The 24435-nt window shown below is 46.5% G+C and overlaps 1 protein-coding gene across 4 annotated transcripts in view; it reads right to left on the minus strand.

The window, feature by feature from the left end:
- The window catches only part of lactb2 (lactamase, beta 2), a 108469-nt gene that overhangs the window by 49797 nt on the left and 34237 nt on the right, over positions 1 to 24435 (minus strand). For 3 of the 4 annotated variants that reach the window (XR_015079020.1, XM_085993142.1, XM_085993143.1), the window contains exons 4-6: positions 24252 to 24430; positions 17799 to 17947; positions 13065 to 13146 (exon numbers count right to left, since the gene is read on the minus strand). Coding sequence is in view for 3 of the 4 variants with exons in the window: in XM_085993142.1 (XP_085849268.1) it covers positions 13065 to 13146; positions 17799 to 17947; positions 24252 to 24430 (410 nt within the window). In the remaining variant the exon portion in view is untranslated. Of the gene's footprint in view, positions 1 to 1771; positions 2323 to 13064; positions 13147 to 17798; positions 17948 to 24251; positions 24431 to 24435 lie in introns of those variants that run through there. The other variant, XM_085993145.1, reaches the window with a different exon arrangement.

Here is a 24435-nt window from a genome sequence, read left to right on the forward strand (position 1 = left end):
TTTATTAAATTCTTTTAAAATAAATCACTCATTTGTAAATATTTATCTAACCTGAACATTCTTTCTTTCCACCGTTGCCCGTTTTTTTTCTTTAGGCCTGAAAGCCTGGGCCTTTCTTGCCCAGCCGGGCCCGAGCTAGGTAACTGGGCTGCTGCTAAGCTCCTCACCACCACCACCCCCCCGCCGTGTCACGGTTACCCAGGGCAATTGGCGTCAGCCACGAGTGTCAGGGTGCACAGCGCAGCAGGAGCAGGTGAGACGCGGCGTCTCTGTTCCGCGCTCGGCGGGGGGGGGGGGGGGGGCGTGGGGCGGCGGGGGCTTGGCCGCCTCTCAGAGCCGCAATCGGGCTCGGCGGTGGGGGGGTGGGGCTCTGGCCGCCGGCTGTCTCTCAGAGCCGCAATCGGGCTCGGCCGGGGGGGGGTGGGGGGCTGCCGGGGCTCGGCGGGCGGGTCTCGGAGAGAGCGGGGCTCTCGGCCGGGGGAGGCGGGGCTCGGAGAGCGGGGCTCTCGGCCTGGGGCCCCCCGCCCCCTTCCCTTCCCCCCCGTTCCCCCCCCTTCCCCCCCCCCGCCCCCCCTTCTCCTCCCTCCCACCCCCGCCCCTTCCCCTCCCCCCCTCCCTTCCCCCCCCGCTCTCTTCCCCCCAGTCGCTCTCTCTCTTCCCCCCAGTCGCTCTCTCTCTTCACCCCCCCAGTCTCTCTCAGTCTCTCTTCCCCCCCAGTCGCGCTCTCATCTCTCTCCTGTCTCTACTCCCCCCCCCCCCCCCCACCCAGTCGCTCTCATCTCTCTTCTCTCTCTCTTCCAACAACACACATGCCCCTCGAAAAAAGCCTCGGCACCGCCGGGCACTTCAGCTAGTGAAACTATATATGAGAGTGCACACTCTCGTGATGTGATTGCACAATGACCTCAAAATATCTATGTGAATGTACCCTCAATCGTACAATTATTTCATAAAAATATATGTGTATATCTTCATAAAATAAATGTATTAATTGAAGAAAGCTTAGCAAACATGGCCATACATAAGAAAAATTATAGAAGTCTAAAGATTCAATTCTGTTAGCCAGACCAGACAGATGTGGTAACGAGCAGTAAAACATAAGTGTGGTAGACAAAAATAACATGTCTTTTGTGATGATGCTCACAATGAGTTAGAGGAGCTGGGTGTTTTATAATGATAATCAGAGTGGTGACACAATTCCCAGTACTGGCAGTATGTATACAGTTGACACTGGAGACTAGATCTCAATCCCTCCACCTGCTCCAAAGAATGTTTTTCTGCTGTTCTCTGCTCGACTCCTCCCCTTTCTCGTTGCTTTCTTTCCTCTGCTCCCCTAATCTTCCTTTTTCTGGTCTTTTCTCCTTCTCTCCATGTTTTTGTTATGCTAAGTGATTTTTTTTCACCCCATCTAGCAATCCAACTCTCCTTCGCTAGTGTGATAAGTATATTTAATCTTGTTTTGGTAGCTGTCACTTTAAAAACTCAGTCTTTGTGCAAAGGGAGTTTACTTTGTAATGGCATCTTGAGAGACATTCTGCATTTTAACAGTGCTATATAAAGTAAATTGATGATGTTATTTAATACATGTACCTTCAACCGGGTCAGAAATAAAAAATGGCATTAGCAATCACTTTGAAAATTAAATTCAGTGCTGTGACTGGTTGAAATTTCAGCCTTTCAAAAGGAATTGTTTTCCTACGAGTTCTATATTTCAGCAAGTCAGTACTGTTAAATTGCTTATTTCAGCCGTTAAGAAAAATGTGACACCTGGTTTTCTGTTGCAGGTAGATTTAATGTGTGATGCATTATACACAAGACTTTTAATTATACAGATGCTAGACTGAAGGCTTATAAGAATTATGATCAATTAATATAATCACTTGTAAACTGACATATAATGAACTAGAAAAATACAACAATCAAAGCACTACTAGAATTTCCATTTGGCATCATTAGTAAGCCACAGTGGGGTAGAATTTACAAGGGGGTTCTCCTGAACCCTGGCTATAACTTCTATGGAAACCGTGAAGAAATAACGCAAACAGTCGTTTACTCCATTTCTCCAGGTTAACCGAAGTTACAGCAGATGATCGAGAGAATCCCTGAGGAAATTCTACCCCAATGCTTTGTTTGGCATACTTAATTTTTATATCTTTGATACCAAACCCAGCAAACCAGAATACTACCTGTACTTCAAAATCAAATTTTTAAAAAGCCGCACAACCTTATTTGAAAAAGAAATGCAAGTCCATTTTATCCATTTAAAAAAGACGGCAATGCATTACAAATTACTTTTCCATTTCAGAGTTGTCTCATCTTGGACTGCAAGACAAAATGATAGGTATTTTGATTAATGCTGAAAAATACTGCACTGAATCCATGTTGAAAATTGCAGAATTAAATATTGCCAGTAATTCAGTAACAAACAACAAAAACATTGCTTCCCTGAATCAGTTCCTGAAGATAGTTACTGAGGTTATTACACCAATTACGATACAAATTTCTAAACTGATTGAAAATAATTTTTGTTTTTCTGCAGGTTTCCCTCCAGCCCCCCTTGCCAAATCATCGACTCCTTGCTATGAAGAGTTCCATGCATGTAGTCACTTTCCATTACTTTGCCCAAGTGACTTCTTCATGATTGAGCCTATACAACAAGTCTATTCAACTGGAGGCCAATGTAGTTTTCATCTGACATCTGTGCACACACCCCTCCAGCAGATTAGAAGTGGGAACACTCACCAATTTTCTCGTCCCTTATAATGGCACCAAGGTAAATTGTAGTAGAACCACTGCCAACCCTAGCTCAGATCAGTCAATTTAGCGCAGATCAGAGATTGAACATGGAATCATCTTAGTGTGGCGGAACCACCAGAGGATTACGGACAATTGTATATAATTCCTTTTACAGCAATGTAGTACAGCTGGGGGCTGCACCTTTAATGTATCTGTTAACTGTACTAGGGCTTCTTTCCTGTACTCCGCGTGATGCCTTCATGCCGTCCGTCACGTGATCTCTCAACGGCGGGAAGAACGTGATGACATCATAACGTCAGAGCTCGGAACCTGCTAGCAGTTGAGCTCGGAACCTTCTAGCAGTTTCCAGAGAGGCTTTCAAGCAGACCAGACCTATTTGCATTGTATCCTACAGTTTCCTGTACAGCTTCGTTTGTTCATTAAATTTTATTGTTTTTGATTTTCTGAGTCGATCTCAATTCTTCGGCTAGGAACCCCAGTTCCTACATTAGTCTATTTGGCTCAGCTATTGCCAGCTATTGTCTCAATCACAATAAACAAGTCCACCACAGTCCCAAACAAAGTAATCAAAGTTCTAAACATTAAAATTGTTGTACTGTTTGTGACTATGAATGACCGGTTTGGTATAATGACCAGCTTGTTTAGAAATATTCAGCACTGTAAAACATAGACTGTCTGCTAAGGTGAAATCCTGAGTGAAACAATGACAACATGCCTTTTGTGCTTGTCGAAAATGGAATTGGCTAATTCCGGGTCTGCTTAATTTTAATCATCCTGATGAGCTCCTGGCAGTACTGCCTCTGACTGGGAGCTCACCAGTTGGGGATCAGGAAATTCTGTGCTGCTGAGGATTAAAGGGACCAGACTCGAGTCGACATTGGCTTGTTCTCTCTACACAGATGCGGCCGGACCTGCTGTGATTTCCAGCCAAAAAAAAATGTTTTTTGTCTGTCTTTTTGTTTTTCATACAGACCCCAGCATCTGCAATATTTGACCCCTTGTGACCCCACCTCATTGTTCTTTGATGTAATGTTTCCCTGACTGACCTGTTTGGACACCATTCACACCTTTGACTGCTGTGATTATCTCTCTGCCGAGGTGTGATAAATGGCAGTTGGAAAGGTTACCTGTAAACATCTGACATGATTCTCTGACTATATAAGCTGTGTCTTTATGCATTTCTCCACTTCACCTGAAGAAGGAGCAGCGCTCCGAAAGCTTGTGATTTCAAATAAAGCTGTTGGACTATAACCTGGTGTTGTGTGACTTCTTACATTTGTCCACCCCAGTCCAACTCCGGCATCTCCACACCATAGTTACCCTGTGAAGGTGGTGGTGGGTCTTCTTGAATGGCTGCAGTTTTTGTGACAATGATAGCTCCACAATGGTGTTAGGTAGGGATTTCTAGGATTTTAACCCAGTGACAATGAAGAAGCGACAGTTTATGTCCAAATCAGGATGGTGTGTGACTTGGAGGTGATGGTGTTCTCACGGCATTGCTGTTCTCATCTTTCTGAATATTATATATCAGAGGCTAGGAGGTGCTGTTGAAGTAAGTGTTCAAAGGCAGAGTTGACAGAATAGATAGAGTCAAACTGTTCCCATTGGCGAAAGGGTCGAGAACCAGAGGACACAGATTTAAGGTGATTGGCAGAAGAACCAAAGGCGACACGAGGAAAAACTTTTTTACATAGCGAGTGGTTAGGATTTGGAATGCACTGCCTGAGAGGGTGGTGGAGGCAGATTCAATCATGGCTTTCAAAACGGAATTGGCTAAGTACCTGAAGGAAAAAAATCTGCAGGGCTACGGGGAAAAGGCGGGACTAGCTGAAGTGCTCTTGCAGAGCGCCGGCACGGGCACGACGGGCCGAACAGCCTCCTTCTGTGCTGTAACCATTCTATGATTCTAAGCTTGTTGAGTTACAGCAGTGCATCCTGCAGACAGTACTTAATGCAGTCAATGGAGGAGGGAATGGATACCGAGGTGCCGGGGGCTGCTGATCAAGTGAACTGCTGTCCTATATGTGGAAACTAAGTGTCACAAAACTATCAATGACCTCACCAGGGCAAGCAAGGTATGGGTCAGCAGCATCTTGCAAGAGTGCGTTGTACACAGCGTATCAGGCAGTCACAGTGATCTCCCCTCACACTGTTAAAGTGAATGAATTGCTTACCATCAATGCCCAGGGTGTTTTTATAGCCCCAGTCTTTACCTCAAACTGTTTCTCCTCTCAGTCCTACATTCAATCATCATACGAAAAGCTTCATATGCAATCTAATTGCATAGTGCATGCTCCTATCATGCTAGTTATAAGCTGCTTCCCGACACTGTCTTTTGCAGTCTCTCACAGTATCCAAAGGTAATTTAAATATTTTGCTTTCTTTTTCATAGACAAGACAGCACCTAATAACAGCACAAGAAAAGGCATAGGTGGTGGACGGCCTGACCTCCACCCTCTAACTGTATGAGGAGGAACCCCTTGGATTCGTGAGGAGGAGATTATAAAGTGTCGATTACAGTGAGCTATGAGGACAAGTGTCAGCTGCAGGTCCATTATGGCATTTTGCTTCTCCTTCTCAAGCTAATGGTACCACACATTACCTGCTGGCTAGCTACATCATTAAATCCTCATGTGATTCCTACTGAAAGTCTCATGTGAAATCCTCAGTAACCCATTCTATTCTCTTTTCTTGTCTTCTACTAGATGTTCCAGACCGAGAAGAATCAGGATAAAGCACAACATCACATGTGCCATCATCACCAGCCCAGAGACATCCACGCAGCAACAGTCAGGAGTGAGCCAGAAGGGAGTGTATGAGTGGACAGAAGGAGCTGGGGGTGAAAGATGAGGAGGAAGAAATTGATGGCTGGAGTAAATAGATGTTACACCAGCAATAGAAGTGTCTGTCGACCCAGATCTCATAAGTCCTGATTTTAAAAGAAGGATGCTTGAAAAGCACTAAATGTATGTGCAGTCACTGTGGATGGGTCTGGCAACGTGCAGCATATGGTGGAGGAGTACACCACCCAAATTGATGGAAGGTCTCATCGACAGTGCTATCAAGCAGCACTTACTCACCAATAACCCGCTCACTGATGCCCAGTTTGGGTTCCGCCAGGACCACTCGGCTCCAGACTTCATTACAGACTCGGTCCAAACATGGACAAAAGAGCTGAATTCCAGAGGTGAGGTGAGTGACTGCCCTTGGCATCAAGGCAGCATTTGACTGAGTGTGGCATCAAGGAGCCCTAGTAAAACTGAAGTCAATGGGAATCGGGGGGTGGGGGGAAACTCTCCACTGGCTGGAGTCATACCTAGCACAAAGGAAGATGGTTGTGGTGGTTGGAGGTCAATCATCTCAGCCCCAGGACATCGCTGCAGGAGTTCCTCAGGGCAGTGTCCTAGGCCCAACTATCTTCAGCTGCTTCATCAATGACCTTCCCTCCATAAGGTCAGAAATGGGGATGTTCACTGATGAATGCAGTGTTCATTGCCATTCACAGCTCCTCAGATTAAGCAGTCCATGGCCGCATGCAGCAAGACCTGGACGACATTCAGGCTTGCGCTGATAAGTGGCAGGTAACATTCGTGCCACACAATTGCCAGGAAATGACTATCTCGAGCGTCTAACCACCGCCCCTTGACATTCAACGGCATTACCATCGCTGAATCCCCCACCATTAATATCCTGGGGGAGGGTCACCATTGACGATAAACTTAACTGGACCAGCCACATAAATACTGTGGCAACAAGAGCAGGTCAGAGGCTAGGTATTCTGCGACGAATGTCTCACCTCCTGTCTCCCCAAAGCATTTCCACCATCTACAAGGCACAAGTCAGGAGTGTGATGGAATACTCTCCACTTGCCTGGATGCGTGCAGCTCCAACAACACAAGAAGCTCGACACCAACCAAGACAAAGCTGCCCACTTGATTGGCACCCCATCCACCACCTTAAACATTCACTCCCTCCACCACCGGCGTACCGTGGCTGCAGTGTGTTCCAGCTACAAGATGCACTGCAGCAACTTGCCAAGGCTTCTTCAGCAGCACCTCCCAAACCCACGACCTCTACCACCTAGAAGGACAAGGGCAGCAGGCACATGGGAACATTACCGCCTCCAAGTTCCCCTCCAAGTCACACACCATCCTGACTTGGAAGTATATCACCTTTCCTCATTGTCGCTGGGTCAAAATCCTCGAACTCCCTCCCTAACAGCACTGTGGGAGTATCTTCACCACACGGACTGCAGCGGTTCAAGGCGGCGGCTCACCACCACCTTCTCAAGGGCAACTAGGGATGGGCAATGAGCAAATGATGGCCATGCCAGCGACGCCCACATCCCATGAATGAATAAAAAAAAATTAGTGACACCATTTCTCTACATTGCAGCACATCCTGGAGGCAGCGTGTGGCATCTCCAGGCCAACCTGCAAGGGAGCCCCTCTACCACAAATGCTCATAGAGGCCTGAGGTGTCAGCTTTCTCTCCCAAACTCCAAACAATGCAAGCTGAGCAAGAGACAAGTATCTCTTCAGAACTTCACTGATGTCATGATACCATTAGTTCTGCTTTCCTGCAGATCAGTGGCCATGCATAGGCATTGCCCAGTACTGGTGGCATGGCAGGAATGTGCTCACGATGTTGCTGTCTCTCAGAATAGCAGCACGTGCATACCTGCTGCCAGCACCCTCACAAGCTTGCACATGTGGCAGAAAGGAAGCAGGGCTAGGCAAGTAGAGCTGTAGCAAGTAGAAAGGTGCAGCCTGTGTGGGATCTCCAGACCGCCGTGTGGTCGCGAATCTTAGCAGGAGCATTGGGCAGGGCTATTGCACTGCGTAGATGTGGTAATCAAGGGATGATCTCTTGCATCAAATTGGAAAGAATGGCCTAGAAATTCATTGACGCCACTTTTGGTGCGCTAAAGTGGGGCGTCCGCTAAAGTTTGCGGCCGCCGCCAAATCTAGGTCACTTCTCCAATATTCATTAGCTTCGCCCTAGGAGTTCGGGCGAGCGCTAAAACTGCTGCTGGACGCCTCTCTTTGGGCGCTAAGCCGGAGGTGGTGATCGATAGCGCCGAGGCCGGGCGCAGCGCAGGTGCGGCCATCTCGTGATTGACAGCAGACACCCTGGCGCCGGCCAGCTCTTAAGGGGGAAGGGTTGACTGTGTCTGCTGCCACGCCCTGGATAGTGGAGCCCTCCAGCTAGGCCTGAACACTGCTGCTGGACCCAAATAGCGCCTGAAGACATGGAGAAGGCCCGTGAACGTGCGCAGCGCTTCTCAGAGCGTGATCTGAGTGTGCTGCTTGCTGCTGTGGAGAAGAGGCGCCATGTTTTGTACCCGGACAATGGCAAGAAGGCAACGGTCCGCGTCTACAGGAGAGCCTGGAGGCATGTCGCCAGCAAGCTGTCAGCCAACAGCGACGTCCCAGGACCGGTGCCCAATGCTGCAAAAAGTTAAATGACCTCACACGCATTGTCAGGGTGAGTACCCTTTCCAATGACCTCCTCATCCTTGCATGTGCACCTCACATTATGGGCAAAGGGACCTGAAAGCTCTAATGGCCAGCCTTCATCCAGCAGCTATGGCACAGGCATGAGCATCAATTGCACATTCTGCACTGAACACACTGGCCAAGCTATTCCACCATGGGAGGCAGTGCACACCAGATCATGGCGACACACTGGCCAAGCTATTCCACCATGGGAGGCAGTGCACACCAGGTCATGGCGACACACTGGCCAGGCTATTCCACCACGGGAGGCAGTGCACACAAGATCACGGCGACACACTGTACTTAGAGGCCGTCCTTTCTCTTGCAGGCCAAGCTGGCGAATAATCGCAAGAGCCGGACTGCGACCGGGGGAGGACGACCCCATATCCAGCCACTCACCGACCTGCAACATCGCGTGGAGCGCCTCATGGGTGGCCGGGTGATTGGGCCCGTTGCATGTGGAGATGCCGACCCTGTTCTGGGCAGCAATGGTAAGGACATCACCTTTTGCACCTCTCTCGTCCCACTTGCGCATCAGATCTACATCCTTTGCCACTGTCCGACCAATGCGCTGAATGCCACCACTCATGCATCCCGCACTGACGCCCTCTCCTCACTCTAAAGCTACTCTTGTGCCTTCCTGCTTTCAGATGGTCAAGAGGAGGTCCCTCAACTTGCCAGTGACAGACCCTCCGAGGAGCAGGAGGAGGAGCAAGAGGAAGGCGGCCCATCAGGGGAACCCTCAGCCGCGGCCACCCAGGCCAATGTAGGGGACACGTCTTCCCTGGAGGGCAGCGTGGCGGAAGTGTCGAAGGGGAGGGGAGCTCCTGGGACCTGCGTGCTGCAGAAAGGCGGGAGGGGGGTGGAAGCTCGGCGGCCTTCTCCCCAGAGGGGGGATGCGTCGGAGGGGAGTCCAATTGCTGGGCCCAGCGGCCTCCAGCAACACAGGAAGGGTCGGCCAGCTCGGCGGCCTTCTCCCCAGAGGGAGAGTCCGGCCTCCAGTCAGGAGATGCTCTTCGCCGAGGAGATGGAACGCCTCGAAGACTTGTCCGCGGACTCGGAGCGCCGGCACACGGAGCTCATGGCGGCAGTGGCACGGTTGCCTGAGTCCATCGATTCCCTCTCTCGGAGTGTGGCCGAGTTCGGGCCCTTAGAGGCCACCAGTCGGGCGGAATACCGGGCAGATCTATCAGCGACTGGCCAGGTGATTAGTGGTGCCGTCCAGTCACTGGCTGCTCTGCTGCGGTCAGTGAACAGGTCAACACGGGCACTCACTGCTGCCACACTCGCTGTGTCAGCCAGGCATCACCAGGGCACCCGGCGCGCTGCAGCAGCACATCGGTCTGTCCCTCGGCAGATTGGTGCGCATGCTGCAGTGCTGGCCCGGGCGAGTGCCAGTGTCTCAGGCGACCAGCGAGCGCCTGCCATCCGCCAGCTTGCCGCCATTCCTCCAGCCGCCACTGCCACTCCCCCAGTGGAGCTGCCAGGAGCTGCTGCAGCGACTGATGCTGGCCAGCCACAGCTGCAGCAATCAACAGCCGGCCGCTCGACGGCCAGACCTCGACTAGGCCGACCCCCAAGGGCATCTGCCGTCACGACATGTGCCCCTCAGGAGCCTGCCCCCAGCCTTGCAGCAGCCAATGGCCTTACTTTGAGGCGGAGCAGCAGGGCGGGCAGGGGCCACCCAAAGATGGCCAAGGCATCGCCCTAGCGGGCCAAATAGTCGAATGTGTGGCCATTTGTGTTTGTTTCTTGAGGCCGAGAATTGGATGTTTGTTTTTTGAAGGCCGATGATGTGATGTTTGTTTTGGACGAGGGCCGAGAATGACGGCCATTTTAGTTGCCCTATTTTGTTAATCCTCCCCAGGTTGTGGGAGCGAGTAATGTGTTTGAGTGTTTTTTGGGGGTTTCATCTGTTTTTGGTTTTCATGTGGGAAGGGCCCAGAGTTTGTACAATAAAGCATTTTATTTATTCACATTGTCCATGTTTGATCTTTGAAGTGTTTGTTGCCTTAACCGGCTGAGGGCTTGCGGAGCGGCTGCAATCATGTTCTATCATTGGCACAAGCCATTCCCTGACAGGGGGCCTAGAAGTGACGTTCAATAAGCCGACGACGGGCGGTCCTTGGACCTTGTGCGTCCCTCCTGGGCTGGTACTCCTCGTCCTCGTCGTCCTCATGCTCCTCCTCCTGAGGTGGTGGTCCAACGTGAGGTGGCAGTGCCTGAGTCCTGCGGATAGCCAGGTTGTGCAGCATGCAGCAAACGACGACGAATTGGGAGACTCGATCCTGCGAATACTGGAGGGCTCCCCCGGAGCGGTCGAGACAGCGGAACCGTTGCTTGAGCACGCCGATTGTTTGTTCTATGAGGTTCCTCGTCGCTTGATGGCTCTCGTTGTATGCCTCTTCAGCAGGGGTCGTGGGCGCGCGGAGCGGGGTCATGAGCCAGGTACACAAAGGATAGCCTTTGTCCCCGATAAGCCATCCTCTTGGGGGAGGCTGTGCCTGGAACATGTCAGCCACAGTTGTCTGTCGCAGGATAAAGGCATCGTGGCTGCTGCCTGGAAAGCGGGCATTGACAGCTAGGATGCGCTGCCTGTGGTCACACACCAGCTGTACATTGAGGGAATGGTAGCCCTTCCGGTTGCAGTACTCCTCGGCATGCTCAAGAGGTGCCCGCAAAGCCACATGCGTGCAGTCAATGGCGCCCTGCACCATGGGGAAGCCCGCTATTCTTGCAAACCCCACTGCACGCTGCTGCTGCTTGTCCAGGGTCATGGGGAAGGAGATGAATTGATGTCTCCTTCTGAAAAGGGCTTCAGTCACCTGGCGGATGCAGCAATGCACGGCGAACTGGGAGATGTTAGCGATGTCCCCAGTAGCGGATTGGAAGGAGCCGGAGGCATAGAAGTTGAGAGCCACCGTCACCTTCACTGCCACCGACAGAGAAGTCCTGCGCATCAGCTGTGGCTGCAGATCTCTCTGAAGCAGCCGGCAGATGTCTGCAACCACCTCCCTTCGGAATCGCAGCCTCCTAACACACATCGCGGCAGACATGGTCAGATAGGAGGTCTGCTGGCGGTATACCCTGCGTGGGTAAGGCCTCAGTTGGCGACGCCTGTTGCCCCCTCTGCGTCTAGCCAGGGCTGCCACTCTCTCACGGCGTCTGTAAGCCCTTCTGGCATAAGGCTGAAATTCAGCGTTGCCACCCAATGCAGCCCCCATTATATGCTGGCAAACACTGAGCTCTGAATGAAGGCAAAGATAATTGGTAAGCTCTGGCCTGAGCCAAAAATACCTGTCCAAGTGTTGGTCCAAACCAGTAAACTCTCCTCCTTGGTCTCTCTCCAAAAAACCGTTGCACAAGAGTGAATGCTGCAAAATGGCTGGCCTTTATACTGCTGGGTAAGTGCCCTTTAATTAGCGCTCCCCCCGGCCCGGCTGGCCTGTGTACCGTTCCACTTCACAGTCGCTCGGGACGCCCGGCGCACAATGGGCCGGCGCGAGTGAAGTTCCGGTTTGGGGCGCACAAAGGGCGTTGCACTATTAAATGACGTCATGATCTGCGCGCGCAGCAGGGCGCGCGCTAAGACTTTGCGCCGGCGCTAAATGTGTCCTGAAGTTGGGGAGAGGCGCAGATCGCGCTGCGCCTGGGCGATAAGCGCCTAGCGCTCGAGATCTACTCCCCCTAAGGCGCTAACGGCTGGCGTGCCCAACTGAATTTCTAGGCCAATGTTTCTTGCAGTTAGCAATGAGTTGTCCTTTGTATCCCCTTCAGGCTGTTACTGCTCCTCTGGTTAATCCCTCTACTGTCCTTGAATACCTTGATCTCTGGATCCTCCATGCTGAAGCCTTTTTGTAAAGCAAAGTTGTGCAGCAGGTAGCACTCAACCATGATCCTCGAGACCCATGGTGGACCATAATGCGGAGCAACTGCAAACCGATCTGAAGCACGTCTTCAACATTCTAACTGTGTGCTCCAGGACAGTGGAAAATGGCACTCACTACAGTGGTACTCAACTGCTTAAACATTCACTCCCTGCACCATCGGCAGTGCAGCTGCAGTGTGTACCATCCACAAGATGCACTGCAGCAACTCGCCAAGTCTTCTTCGACAGCACCTCCCAAACCCGCAACCTCTACCACCTAGAAGGACAAGGGCAGTAGGCGCATGGGAACATTACCGCCTCCAAGTTCCCCTCCAAGTCACACACCATTCTGAGAATGGGAGCAGTCTTCTCTGTGTCAATTTAATATCTAATCATATCAGTTGATTCTGGTTTGTCAGAAAACAGAGTGGGTAATTCGCACTGGAGTCTTAACAAATTATTTTTCCTGACACTGCCAGGGTCAGTAATTTTTTTTCTTATTCATTCATGGGATGTGGGCATCGCTGACAAGGCCAGCATTTATTGGAAATATATCGCCGTTCGTTAATCGTCACTGGGACAAAATCCCGAAACTCCCTCCATAACAGCACTGTGGGAATACCTTCACCTCATGGACTACAGCGGTTCAGGAAAGTGGCTCACCACCACCTTCTCAAGGGCAGTTAGGGATGGGCAATAAATGCTGGCCTTGTATACAGTGCGCATGTGCAGAAGGCTGCAAAAGTGTTTTGTACAAATAATCACAGCGTCAGCAATATCCTTCTTGTGGATGATCGCCTTGGCCCAATTACCATTTTGTTTGGCAGTTACCCTTTGTCTTGAGGGCTGCAATGTAAATGGACCCCCATGTCCCATGGGAACAAAGGTGCAATTACTGCAATATTCCAAGTATTTTATAATTCATTGTTGAGAATACTCACTTAATTTTTCTTCTGTTCCCAACTTTTTCAGGTGTTGGGTAAGATTAACTTCAGCTGCTTGATGTAAGTGTGGAGGAGTATCCTATTGGAGAAGAAAACCATACATTATATATTGTGTTCCTCTAAGAATAGACTACAATGTTTTTCGACTAAAAATAAAGGTTGAAAATAATTTTGGATCTTGTATTTGATGTTTATGTCGGGCATACATCGCCAACATGGAACACAAATTAATAAATTCTAATTTGAAATGATCAGACTGAGCAATCTCAACCCAGTTCCCAGTAGATAAAAAAAGAAACAAAGAAAGAACTTGCATTTATATAGCACCTTCCACGACCGTAGGATGTTCCAAAGTGCTTTACAGCCAATTAAATACTTTGACATGTAGTCACTGTTGTAATGTAGGAAACACAGCAGCCAATTTGTGCACAGCAAGGTCCCACAAACAGCAATGTGATAATCAGATAGTATCTTTTAGTGGTATTGGTTGAGGGATAAATATGGTCGCGTCTATTTGCAACATCCAAATTCTGATTGGTCCACTTAGAGGACAAGATCAGATTTCTGATTGGTCCCCTTGGAGGACAAGACACACCTAGCAGTTTATCTGGAATGTGTAATTAGATCCTGCCTGCCTCAGTAATCAAATACTTAGCAATGTGTAATTTGAGCCATTCATTCTGACTGCCAGGCTCCAGATACAGCTCACAGAGAACAGACAGGGCTCACCCTCGTGGGTTAGGATCTTCTCCCCCTCCCCCCCAACAAACAAGTTCCTGCCACCACCCCCCCCAACAAACTCCTAACCTTCCCCCCTCCCCCCGAGTTTCTGACCTTTTCCCTCCACAACAAGTTCCTGACCTCCCCTCCCCCCGCCCAAGTTCTTGACCTTTTCCCCCTGCCCCAAGTTGCTGACCTTCTATCCCTCCCCTCACCCCGGTTCCTGACCTTACCCCCACCCTCCAAGTTTCTGACCTTTTCCCTCCCAAAAGTTCCTGACCTTCTCTGCCCCCCTCCACGTTCCTGACCTTCCCCCCACCTCACCGAGTTTCTGATCTTTTCCCTCCCCAACAAGTTGCTGACCTTCTCCCCCTGCCCAAGTTCCTGACCTCCCACCACCCCCCAACAGATGGGGCATTGTGTGGGGGTTACGGATTGTTAACAGGTTTATTGGTTATGAACTGAACAGTGACAGTGGTTCCTGACCTTCTCTTCCTCCCCCCCCCCAGGGTTCCCGACGACCTCTCCCCCTCCGATCCTCTCTTTCCTCTTTTCGATCTCCTCTCCCCACCCGTGTCTCTTTCCCCACCCGTGTCTCTTTCCCCCCGTGTCTCTCTCTCTCCCCCCGTGTCTCTCTCTCTCCCCCCGTGTCTCTCTCTCACCCCCCGTGTCTCTCTCTCACCCCCCGTGTCTCTCTCTCACCCCCCAGTCTCTCTCTCCTCCGATTCCCTCTCCCATCTCAGCTTCCCTTTCTCTCCCCTTTCGATCCTTGATCTTCCGATGACCAGCCACCAATGGATCCCCTGACCTTCTCCCATGGAGTCGAGGAAAGTGTGGCCAACGGTGCAGGCCACAACTGGGTACTGCGCATGCGTGGCTCCGGTATACTGCGTGCATGCGCAGAAGGCTGCAAAGGTGTTCATGCAAATAATCACAGTGGATAAATATTGGCCAGGACACTGGGGAGAACTTCCCTGAGGTTAACTGCAGATAGGTTGCAATTAACTCACATTGTTGGGAGTCAGTGAAAGGAGTTTTACTCTCTATATTATTCTGCTTTACCTAACCTGGGATGACAGGCAAGGCTGCTATTATTGGCCATTCCTATTTTTTTAAAATTCATTCATGGGATATGGGGGTGGACATTTAGCTTAGTGAGTGAAATAAAGAATAGATTCGCCTTCCAAAACTAGGCTTTATTAACTTTAAAATCTGCAGCACATCTTTCCACATCCAGTCCCAACCAAAGCTGGAAAAGAACTGAATTTAAGGTGGCCACCACACATCATGTGACATCAACTACCAATGAGATTACAACATATATCCCAAGGCAGTTAACAAACAACCAATCACAATACTTTTACTAAACAAGGAATAATCACCACAGTGAGTGAAGTTACGATCAAGCGGACTGCTTTGTTCTGGAAGGTGTCGAACTTCTTGAGTGTTACTGCAGCTGCACCCATCCAGGCAAGTGGAGAGTGTTCCATCACACTCCTGACTTGTGCGTTAACAGTGGACTCAATTTAGGGCGTCATGAGGTGAGTCACTCACCACAGAATACCCCCTTGTATTCTAGTCCTCTAGATATAAAGACTAGCATTCCATTAGTCTTTTTGAGTATTTTCTGTAACTGTCCATGACATTTTAATCATCTATGTACACGGACTCCCAAGCCTCTTTGGACCTCCACTGCACCATTTAGAAAGCACCCTGTTCTATCCTTTTTAGGTCCAAAGTGGATGACCTCACATTTGCCTACATTGAAATCCATTTGAGACAGTTTTGCCCATTCGTTTAATCTATTAACATCTTTCTGTAATTTTATGCTTCCATCGCCACCTATCTTTGTGTCATCGGCAAACTTGGATATGTAGCTTTCTATCCCATCATCCAAGTCGTTAATAAATACAGTGAATAGTTGAGGCCCCAACACAGGTCCTTGCGGGACACCACTAGTCACATTCTGCCAATTAGAGTACCTGCCCATTATCCTTACTCTCTGTCTCCTGCCACTTAACCTATTTCCTAACCAGGTCAATAATTTGCCATACAGACCAGGAAGGTCTCAGTTCACTGTTGAGTTAGTTCAACTAATTTGGCACAGCAGTAGGGGTGAGAAAAAAAGAAAAAAGGAAGTTGCATTTATATAGAACCTTTATTGACCTCCAGGACGTCCCAAAGTGCTTCACAGGCAATGGAGTCTTTTGAAGTGTAATCACTCTTGTAATGTACGGAAACCTGGTAGCCAATTTGCGCACAGCAAGGTGCAACTAACAGCATTGAGATAAATGACTAGATAATATGTTTTTAGTGATGCTAGTTAGAGGATACATGTTGGCCAGGACAGTGCGAGAACTCCCCTGCTACTCTTCAAATAGTGATGTGGGATTTTTTACGTCCAACTAAGGCGGCACAGGGCCTTGCTTTAACGTCTCATCCGAAAGATGGCACTTCAGACAGTGCAGAACTCCGGCAGATTACGCACTCAAGTCTCTGGAGTGTGGCTTGAACCAACAATCCTCTGACTCAGAGGCAGAAACGCCACCACTGAGCCAAGGTTGACACCAGTGTCAATGTCTTTGAATGAGAGAAAAGTTTACTGTAGTTCCTGCTCATGACGACTATCCAACTCCCAGAGGTGTACGTGTGTGGACATGAGGTAAAGATAAGGGGCTGGATAGTCCGATCCCTACGGGTGGGTGGTTTTAGGCATGCACTGGAAACTGGCATGTCTGATCTGTCAAGAAAGCTCTTGACAGATCCTCCAGCTGCCCAGGAGAAGGGCCTCTGCGGATGCAGATAGTTCTGCTTTTTGGAGACCCTCCGTCCGCAGAAAACACTTACAATTCTTGTGCCTGGTAAAAGCAGGCATAAGGCCTGCTTTTACCAGGATAGGAGTTGAAAAAAGTAAAGAAATTTTTTTTTCCCCACTGATTTATCATTTAAAAATATTTTTAAAAAGTTAAGTTTATTTTTAGCCCCGTAAAAAACTTTAATTATTTTTTTCAAAAATTTAAAGTTTTGATTAAAATAATTATTTTTTTGGACTTTCAAGTCATTTTAAAAATGTGATTAAAAAAAAATTATTTAAAGTTTTACTATGTTTTGGGGGTGATCTCCATTCATATGTTTGACAGGTCTTCCTGTCAAATGTATGAAGGGAGATTCCCTTCTTTGATTGGCTCCCCATGGCCCACATGATCCCAGGGATGCTGCGAACTGCCTGTGCCTCTGGGGTACGTGGGCTCTGCGCACCGGCAGTTTGGAGAGGCCCAGCAGCAGAACTGTGCGCCTCCAGGGAGCCCTCAGGTAAGGGCGCAGATTTTTCCAGATCGCAGTCCTACGCCCGCGGGAGGTCTGCGATTGGAATATCTGGGCCAATATCTCATTTGGTATGTGAATCTTCCCTATTGGTGAACATTCCTTCTGACATTTACTGTCAATATCCACATGTGGATGTCCAAAGATGTGCGGGTTAGGTTGATTGGCTATGATAAAAAAAAATTGACCCTTAGTGTTAGGGGGATTAAATACGTGGGGTTACGGGGATAGGGTAGGATATGTGTTGGTGTAGGGGTTACAGGGATCGGGTGGGATATGTGTCGGTGCAGGCTCGATGGGCCGAAATGGCCTCTATCTGTACTGTGAGGTTTCTGTGATGATTAATGGCCACTTAGACAAGGAACCAAGAGACAACTGGTGCTTGTGGAATCATATGCAAGCAAGAGGTGAAAACTTTCAGCAGCAGAAGGCAAAAAGTGCTTGAAAAAGAAAAAAAATTAAATAGTTTAACATTTTTTTGAGTACTCGAAAGATATTCTTTAATCAAGATAATACCTACAATATTGCCATAACTCAGGTTGTCATTTCTTCTGGTTCTCAAATAGAATGATACTGAAGACACTGCACAAGCACAGTTTTATCACTGAGCTTAAAACTTATACATTTGTAACAATTAAGGACACTATCATGCCATTATGTTCATATATAAATAAAAATAAAGTTTACCTTATAAACACTTTTAACAAGTTCCATTGGGGTGAAATACTTATCAGCATGCTCCTGAAAAACCTTTAAAATCTGTTGTTCCCTCAAGTTTCTGTGAGATATGTAATCTCTAATTTTAGCAGGTGCATGTTGCACAACTGGGCCATGTCCTGGAATTCAAAGTAAATAGACATAGAAGATCAGGAGGGGAATTATAAGGCAGTATTCTGATCGGACATCCAGGAAATACCAAGACATTTATGAAAGCCAAAATACCTGAGATGTGATGACTAGCTCTCTGTAACATATAAAATGGTTGAGTTTATTGTTCCACCTAGCTAGAAAGCTTAAGGTTGTTTCTGTTCTATATAGATCTGAATATATAGAAGCTGAGACAATTTATAGTTGAAAAAAAAACCAATGAAGAGTTTGATTTCAGGCGTTCAAATACGTTCATGGTATTATTGAAGGCACATCTGTGAGATTTTCAATGGGTTTTTAAAAATTTGCCTCCCTCAGCACTTCACTAATTTAAGTTTCTAATTTGCTCCTGTTTCAGATTTTCCTATTTCTAGCTTAATGACTTATGGCTCAAAGTACACACTGCAAGGAAATATTCAGCAACAGTACATAGTAGCGCAGAATGATTACTTGGATCCATGGCTCCTTACAATATACATTTTGTTTAGTTTGACTGGAAATGCTTCAGCTTGATGTGTATGTATTTTTCTTAATTTTATTTTCTCAGCTGCTTTCACATAATTTTAATATATTGGCAGTTACATAAGAACAGGAGTAGGTCATTCAGCCCCTCAAGCCTGTTCCACCATACAGTTAGATCATGGCTGATCTGTACCTTAACTCCATTGACCCATCTTTGCTCCATATCCCGTTTTTTTAATACAGCTTTACATTAACTTGTACAATAGAAACATAGAAACAAAGAAGACAGGAGCAGGAGTAGGCCATTCGGCCCCTCGAGCCTGCTCCGCCATTCAATGCGATCATGGCTGATCATCCAAATTCAGTACCCGGTCCCTGCTTTCTCCCCATACCCCTTGATCCCTTTAGCCTTAAGAAATATATCCAACTCCTTCTTGAATATATTTAATGAATTGGCCTCTACTGCCTTCTGTGGTAAAGAATTCCACAGGTTAACCATCTCTGGGTGAACAAATTCCTCCTCATTTCTGTCCTAAATGGCCTACCCCTTATCCTTAGACTGTGACCCCTGGTTCTGGACTCCCCGACCATCGGGAACATCCTTCCTGCATCTAGTCTGTCCAGTCCTGTCAGAATTTTATAAGTTTCAATGAGATCCCCTCTCATTCTTCTAAACTCAAGCGAGTACAAGCCCAATCGACCCAATCTCTCCTCATACGTCATTCCTGCCATCCCAGGTATCAGCCTGGTGAATCTTCGCTGAACTCCTTCCATGGCAAGAACATCCTTCCTCAGATAAGCGACCAAAACTGCACACAATACTCAAGATGTGGTCTCACCAAGGCCCTGTACAACTGCAGCAAGACATCCTTGTTCCTGTACTCAAACCCTCTCGCTACGAAGGCCAACATACCATTTGCCTTCTTAACCGCCTGCTGCACCTGCATGCTTACCTTGAGCGACTGGTGCACAAGGACACCCAGGTCTCGATGCACTTCCCCTTCTCCCAATCTATTGCCATTCAGATAATAATCTGCCTTCCTGTTTTTGCTACCAAAGTGGATAACCTCACATTTATCCACGTTATATTGCATCTGCCATGCTTCTGCTCAATCACCCAACCTGTCCAAATCATACTGGAGTTTCTCGGCATCCTCCTCACAGCACACACACCTACCCAGCTTTGTGTCGTCTGCAAATATGGAGATATTACATCTAGTTCCCTTGTCTAGCTCATCATTAATATATATTGTGAATAGCTGGGGTCCAAGGACCGATCCCTGCGGTACCCCACTAGTCACTGCCTGCCACTCGGAAAAAGACCCATTTATTCCAACTCTTTGCTTTCTGTCTGCCAACCAGTTCTCTATCCAAGTCAATACCTTGCCCCCAATCCCATGTGCCTTAACTTTATACGCTACAATAAAATGCAGGTATTTATGTTGCCATAAACCAGTGATTCACTTGTCAAAATGCTTCAGTTTCAGACTTGTGTTTCTGAATAAAATGGATACAACTTTAGCCTATTAAAATATACTTCTTGTCTGTATCATGATTTCTTGCCATCATATTTTTGTTTCACATTATATGAATTGTTTCCCATTATAATTTCTTATGCCCACATTTACAATGAGTTTTGCCTATGTAAACTTGTCACGCTGTAATTACAGTCTGGCTGCTTGGCGACATTCTGCCCAGGCTGTGAACATTTTCACAGTGCCTCACTAAAATTTCAGAGCCCCAGAATGCCATCTAATATTATCATTAGGTAAAGTTTGTTTAAAATTGAGTTTTTTTCTCTGTTCTTTCAGTTTAGTTTTAAATTCTGTGACTTTCCTCATTACTTGTAGTCTCTCAGCTTTAAACCTCATACTTCCCCATTGAATATTAAATATAAACAGTTTTTTAAGCCTCCATTACAAACTTTATTACACGTTGCAGTGTTAGTGATCTACTTATAATTAGAACCCCAAAATAAATGCCACAGCTAATACAGAAACCTAGTGTAAAATTAATTGGAAATAATTTAGAAGCAATCTTCAAACTTTTACTCTTGTGCCTCACAGCGAAGGCTTGTCCACATCCATGACCCTTGTTTAACTTTCAACCGAATATCAGTTGACTTCCCCACTGCGACACAGGTGGAACACAACAGCGCTGAATGGAAGTGCTCAATCGAGTAACCATTTGAGACTGTGATTAAGGAAAAAAATAATTGACATGCTCTAATCTTCATCACTGAGTAGCATATGAACCCCTCCGCCACCCGCCCCCCACCAAATTTACTAACTTGCCATCAGGGGAGCGAGATTCATTAATACTTTTTTTTAACTGAAAAATACATTTGGGGGAGCTTGCAGTGTTTATGATTCCGTTGGAAAGGAAATTAACAAATATTTATAGATTACTGTATTATAATGAAAACAAAACAATGAATGTTAAAGGTAAGTAATTAAGGTCAATCTACTAGGAACATAGACCCACCTGGATGGAATACCCCAATAAATGAACAATGCCTGTACCTCACAAAAGACCCTTACATCTCCAATGAACTGAATATCTACTCCTCGAGAAGTCCATGCCTCCCCACAAAGCAGCTTATGCAACTGTTAGAACCACCCCAACCCAATCAAGCAACGTTTACAAGAAGACCCTGTTATCTGTTGATTATGTGTGTCTTTAAGTTGGCTACAACAAATACTGCAGGAATAGTTAATCATAAGAAAATACCTCAATTTTTGCTACATTGCATTAATTCTCACACCAGAAACACTTCAATATGTAAAATGGATCTTTTAAAAAAAGTTTGTTCTTGGGACATGGGCAGCCTTGGCAAGGTCACATTTAGCGCCCATCCCTGGTTGCCCTGTGAAAGTGGTGGTGGGCATTCTTCTAGCTACTGTTTGGAATTGAGTTATTGGCTAGGCGACTTCAGAGAGCATTAAGTGTCAACCACTAATGAGTGGACCAGTTAGAGATGACAGGACATTAGCGAACCAGTTGGATTTTTACAGCAATTTGGAAGCTTTCATCGTTCTGCTAGTCCTCAAATTACCAGATTTATTAAATTCCATTTCACAACTTGTCATGGTGGGAACTGAACTCTCAACCTCTAATCCAGTACCATGACCACAAGACTACTGAGATTACTGTACCCATCTGAATATCAACCATTGATGTGTATGTGTTGGAATAATGGCCCGTATTTTCTGATCGCAGGCCTCCCGCGGGCGGCCTGCGATCAGAAGACCTGTCAAATATATGAATGGAGATCAATGAGAAAACATAGTAAAACTTTAAATAAATTTTTAAAAAAATCACATTTTTAAAATGACTTGAAATTACAATATATTAAGTATTTTAAACAAAAATGTAATTTTTTGAAAAAAATAATTAAAGTATTTTACAGGGCTAAAAATAAACTTACCTTTTTTTAAAGTATTTTTAAATGATAAATCAATGAAATTAAAAAAAAAAATTTTTTCAACTCTTATCCTGGTAAGAGCAGGCGTAAGAATTGTAAGCGTTTTCTGCGGGCGGAGGGTCTCCAAAAAGCGGAACTATCCGCCCGCAGAGGCCCTTCTCCAGTGCAGCCGGAGGATCTGTCAAGACCATTCTTGACAGATCGGAAATGCACAGCGCGTACCCACCCGTAGGGATCGGAATATCTGGGCCAATAAAAGCTTCATGCAAACAATTATTTCATTTATTCATTGCTTCTTTGTTTTCAATGTTCTCTCTTCTCAAGGTCTCAACTTTTTCTGGGGTATGATTCCCCCACGCCACTGGTACCTTGCCCAAGTGGCCATTCTCCACATAAGCTTAGAATACGAGTCTCTGCAGGCTATTCCACCATGAAAACACTACAGTTAAGTCAATCCTTATCTTGCCTGATGGACACAAACAAGTTCCCCAGTAGAGGCCACAGAATACAGATCAGGTACAGGAATCCTGGCTGATTTTTCCCACATCGTTAACCCAGGGGCACTGAGGCTAATTGTAGCATCCCAACTGCTGCCTTTGATTAGATTAGCTAAACCAGTATGTTCAGTACCACACCAGGTGATTAACTTGCCAACAGGGGAGCTAGGTTCATTAATACTTTTTTTTACTGATAAATACATCTGGGGAAACTAGCAGTGTTAATTTCCTTTCCAATGGAATCATAAACAAATATTTATAGATGACTGTATTATAATGAAAAAACAATGAATGTTAAAGGTAAGTAATTAAAGACAATCTACTGTACTAGGAACATAGGAACAAGAGTGGGCCATTTAGCCCCTCGAGGCTGTTCTGCCATTCAATGAGTTCATGACTGATCTGCAACCTAACTCCATATACCTGCCTTTACATCATATCCCTTAATACCTTTGGTTAACAAAAATCTATCAATCTCAGGTGTAAAATTAACAATTGATCTAGCATCAATTGCTGTTTGCAGAGGAGAGTTCCAAACTTCTACCACACTTTGCATGGAGAAGTGTTTCCTAATTTCATTCCTGAAAGGTCTGGTCTTAAGACTCCCCAACCAGCGGAAATAGTTTCTCTCTATCTACCCTGTCATGTTCCCCTTAATATCTTGAAAATCACCCCTTAACCTTCTAAATTCTAGGGAATACAACCCTAATTTGTGTAATCTCTCCTCGTAATTTAACCCTTGGAGTCCGGGTATCAGTCTGGTAAACCTATGCTGCACTCCCTCCCAGGCCAGTATATCCTTCCTAAGGTGTGGTGCCCAGAACTGCTCCCAGTACTCCAGGTGTGGTCTAACCAGGGCTTTGTATAGCTGCAGGATAACTTCTACCCCCTTGTATTCTAGTCCTCTAGATATAAAGGATAGCATTTCATTAGCCTTTTTGATTAAAATTTCATGAACAGGTAAAGAAAATAATAATATGAACCTGAACCCCCAAGTCTCTTTGGACCTCCACTGTTTTTAGCTTTTCACCATTTAGAAAGCACTCTGTTCTGTCCTTTTTAGGTCCAGTGGATGACCTCGCATTTGCCTACATTGAAATCTATTTGACACAGTTTTGCCCATTCGCGTAATCTATCAATATCCCTTTGTAATTTTATACTTTCATCTACACTGCCTACAATGCTGCCTATCTTTGTGTCATCGGCAAATTTGGATATGTGGCTTTCTATCCCATCATCTAAGTTGTTAATAAATACAGTGAATAGTTGATGCCCCATCACAGATCCCTGTGGGAAACCGCTAGTCACATCCTGCCAATTACAATACCTGCCCATTATCCCTACTCTCCGTCTCCTGCCACTCAGCCAATTTCCTAACCAGGTCAATAATTTGCCTTCAATTCCATGTGCTTCAACCTTAGTTAACAGTCTTTTATGAGAGACTTTATCAAATGCCTTCTGCAAGTCCATATAAATAACATCCATAGACATTCCTCTGTCCACTACTTTAGTCACCTCTTCAAAAAATGCAATCCAGTTTGTCAGGCATAACCTACCTTTCACAAATCCATGCTGGCTCTCTTACCAGCTGAAAATTTTCAAGTTGTTCAGTCACCCTATCATTAATTATAGACTCTAGTAATTTCCCGCCAACAGCTGGTCTATAATTCCCTGGTGTCCTTCTCTCACCATTCTTAAACAGATGAGTGACACGCACAATTTCCCAATCTAAAAGGAACGGTTCCTGAATCGAGAGAACTTTGGAAGATTATAGTTAGGGCATTTGCAATGTGCTCACCTATTTCCTTTAAAACCCTGGGATGGAAACCATCTGGTTCTGGGAATTTGTCACTCTTTAGTGCCATTATTTTCTGCATTACTGTTGCTTACCTGGATACATTACTTCAGCCTTTAAATTTAGCAGCTTTTCCAAAGAAAGCATATAACTATACAGGTCCTCAAAGACTGCTGTTCCTTCTCCCAGAATACAGTCTCCAGAAAATATAGCATTTTCCTCTTGCAGTAATAATGCCATGTGATCACTGGTGTGTCCAGGTGTGTAAATAACCCTGGT

The sequence above is a fragment of the Somniosus microcephalus genome, chromosome 7 (genome assembly GCF_052327205.1).
Source record: "Somniosus microcephalus isolate GS21.2 chromosome 7, FLI_Smic_1.0, whole genome shotgun sequence".
In the NCBI taxonomy this organism is placed as follows: domain Eukaryota; kingdom Metazoa; phylum Chordata; class Chondrichthyes; order Squaliformes; family Somniosidae; genus Somniosus; species Somniosus microcephalus.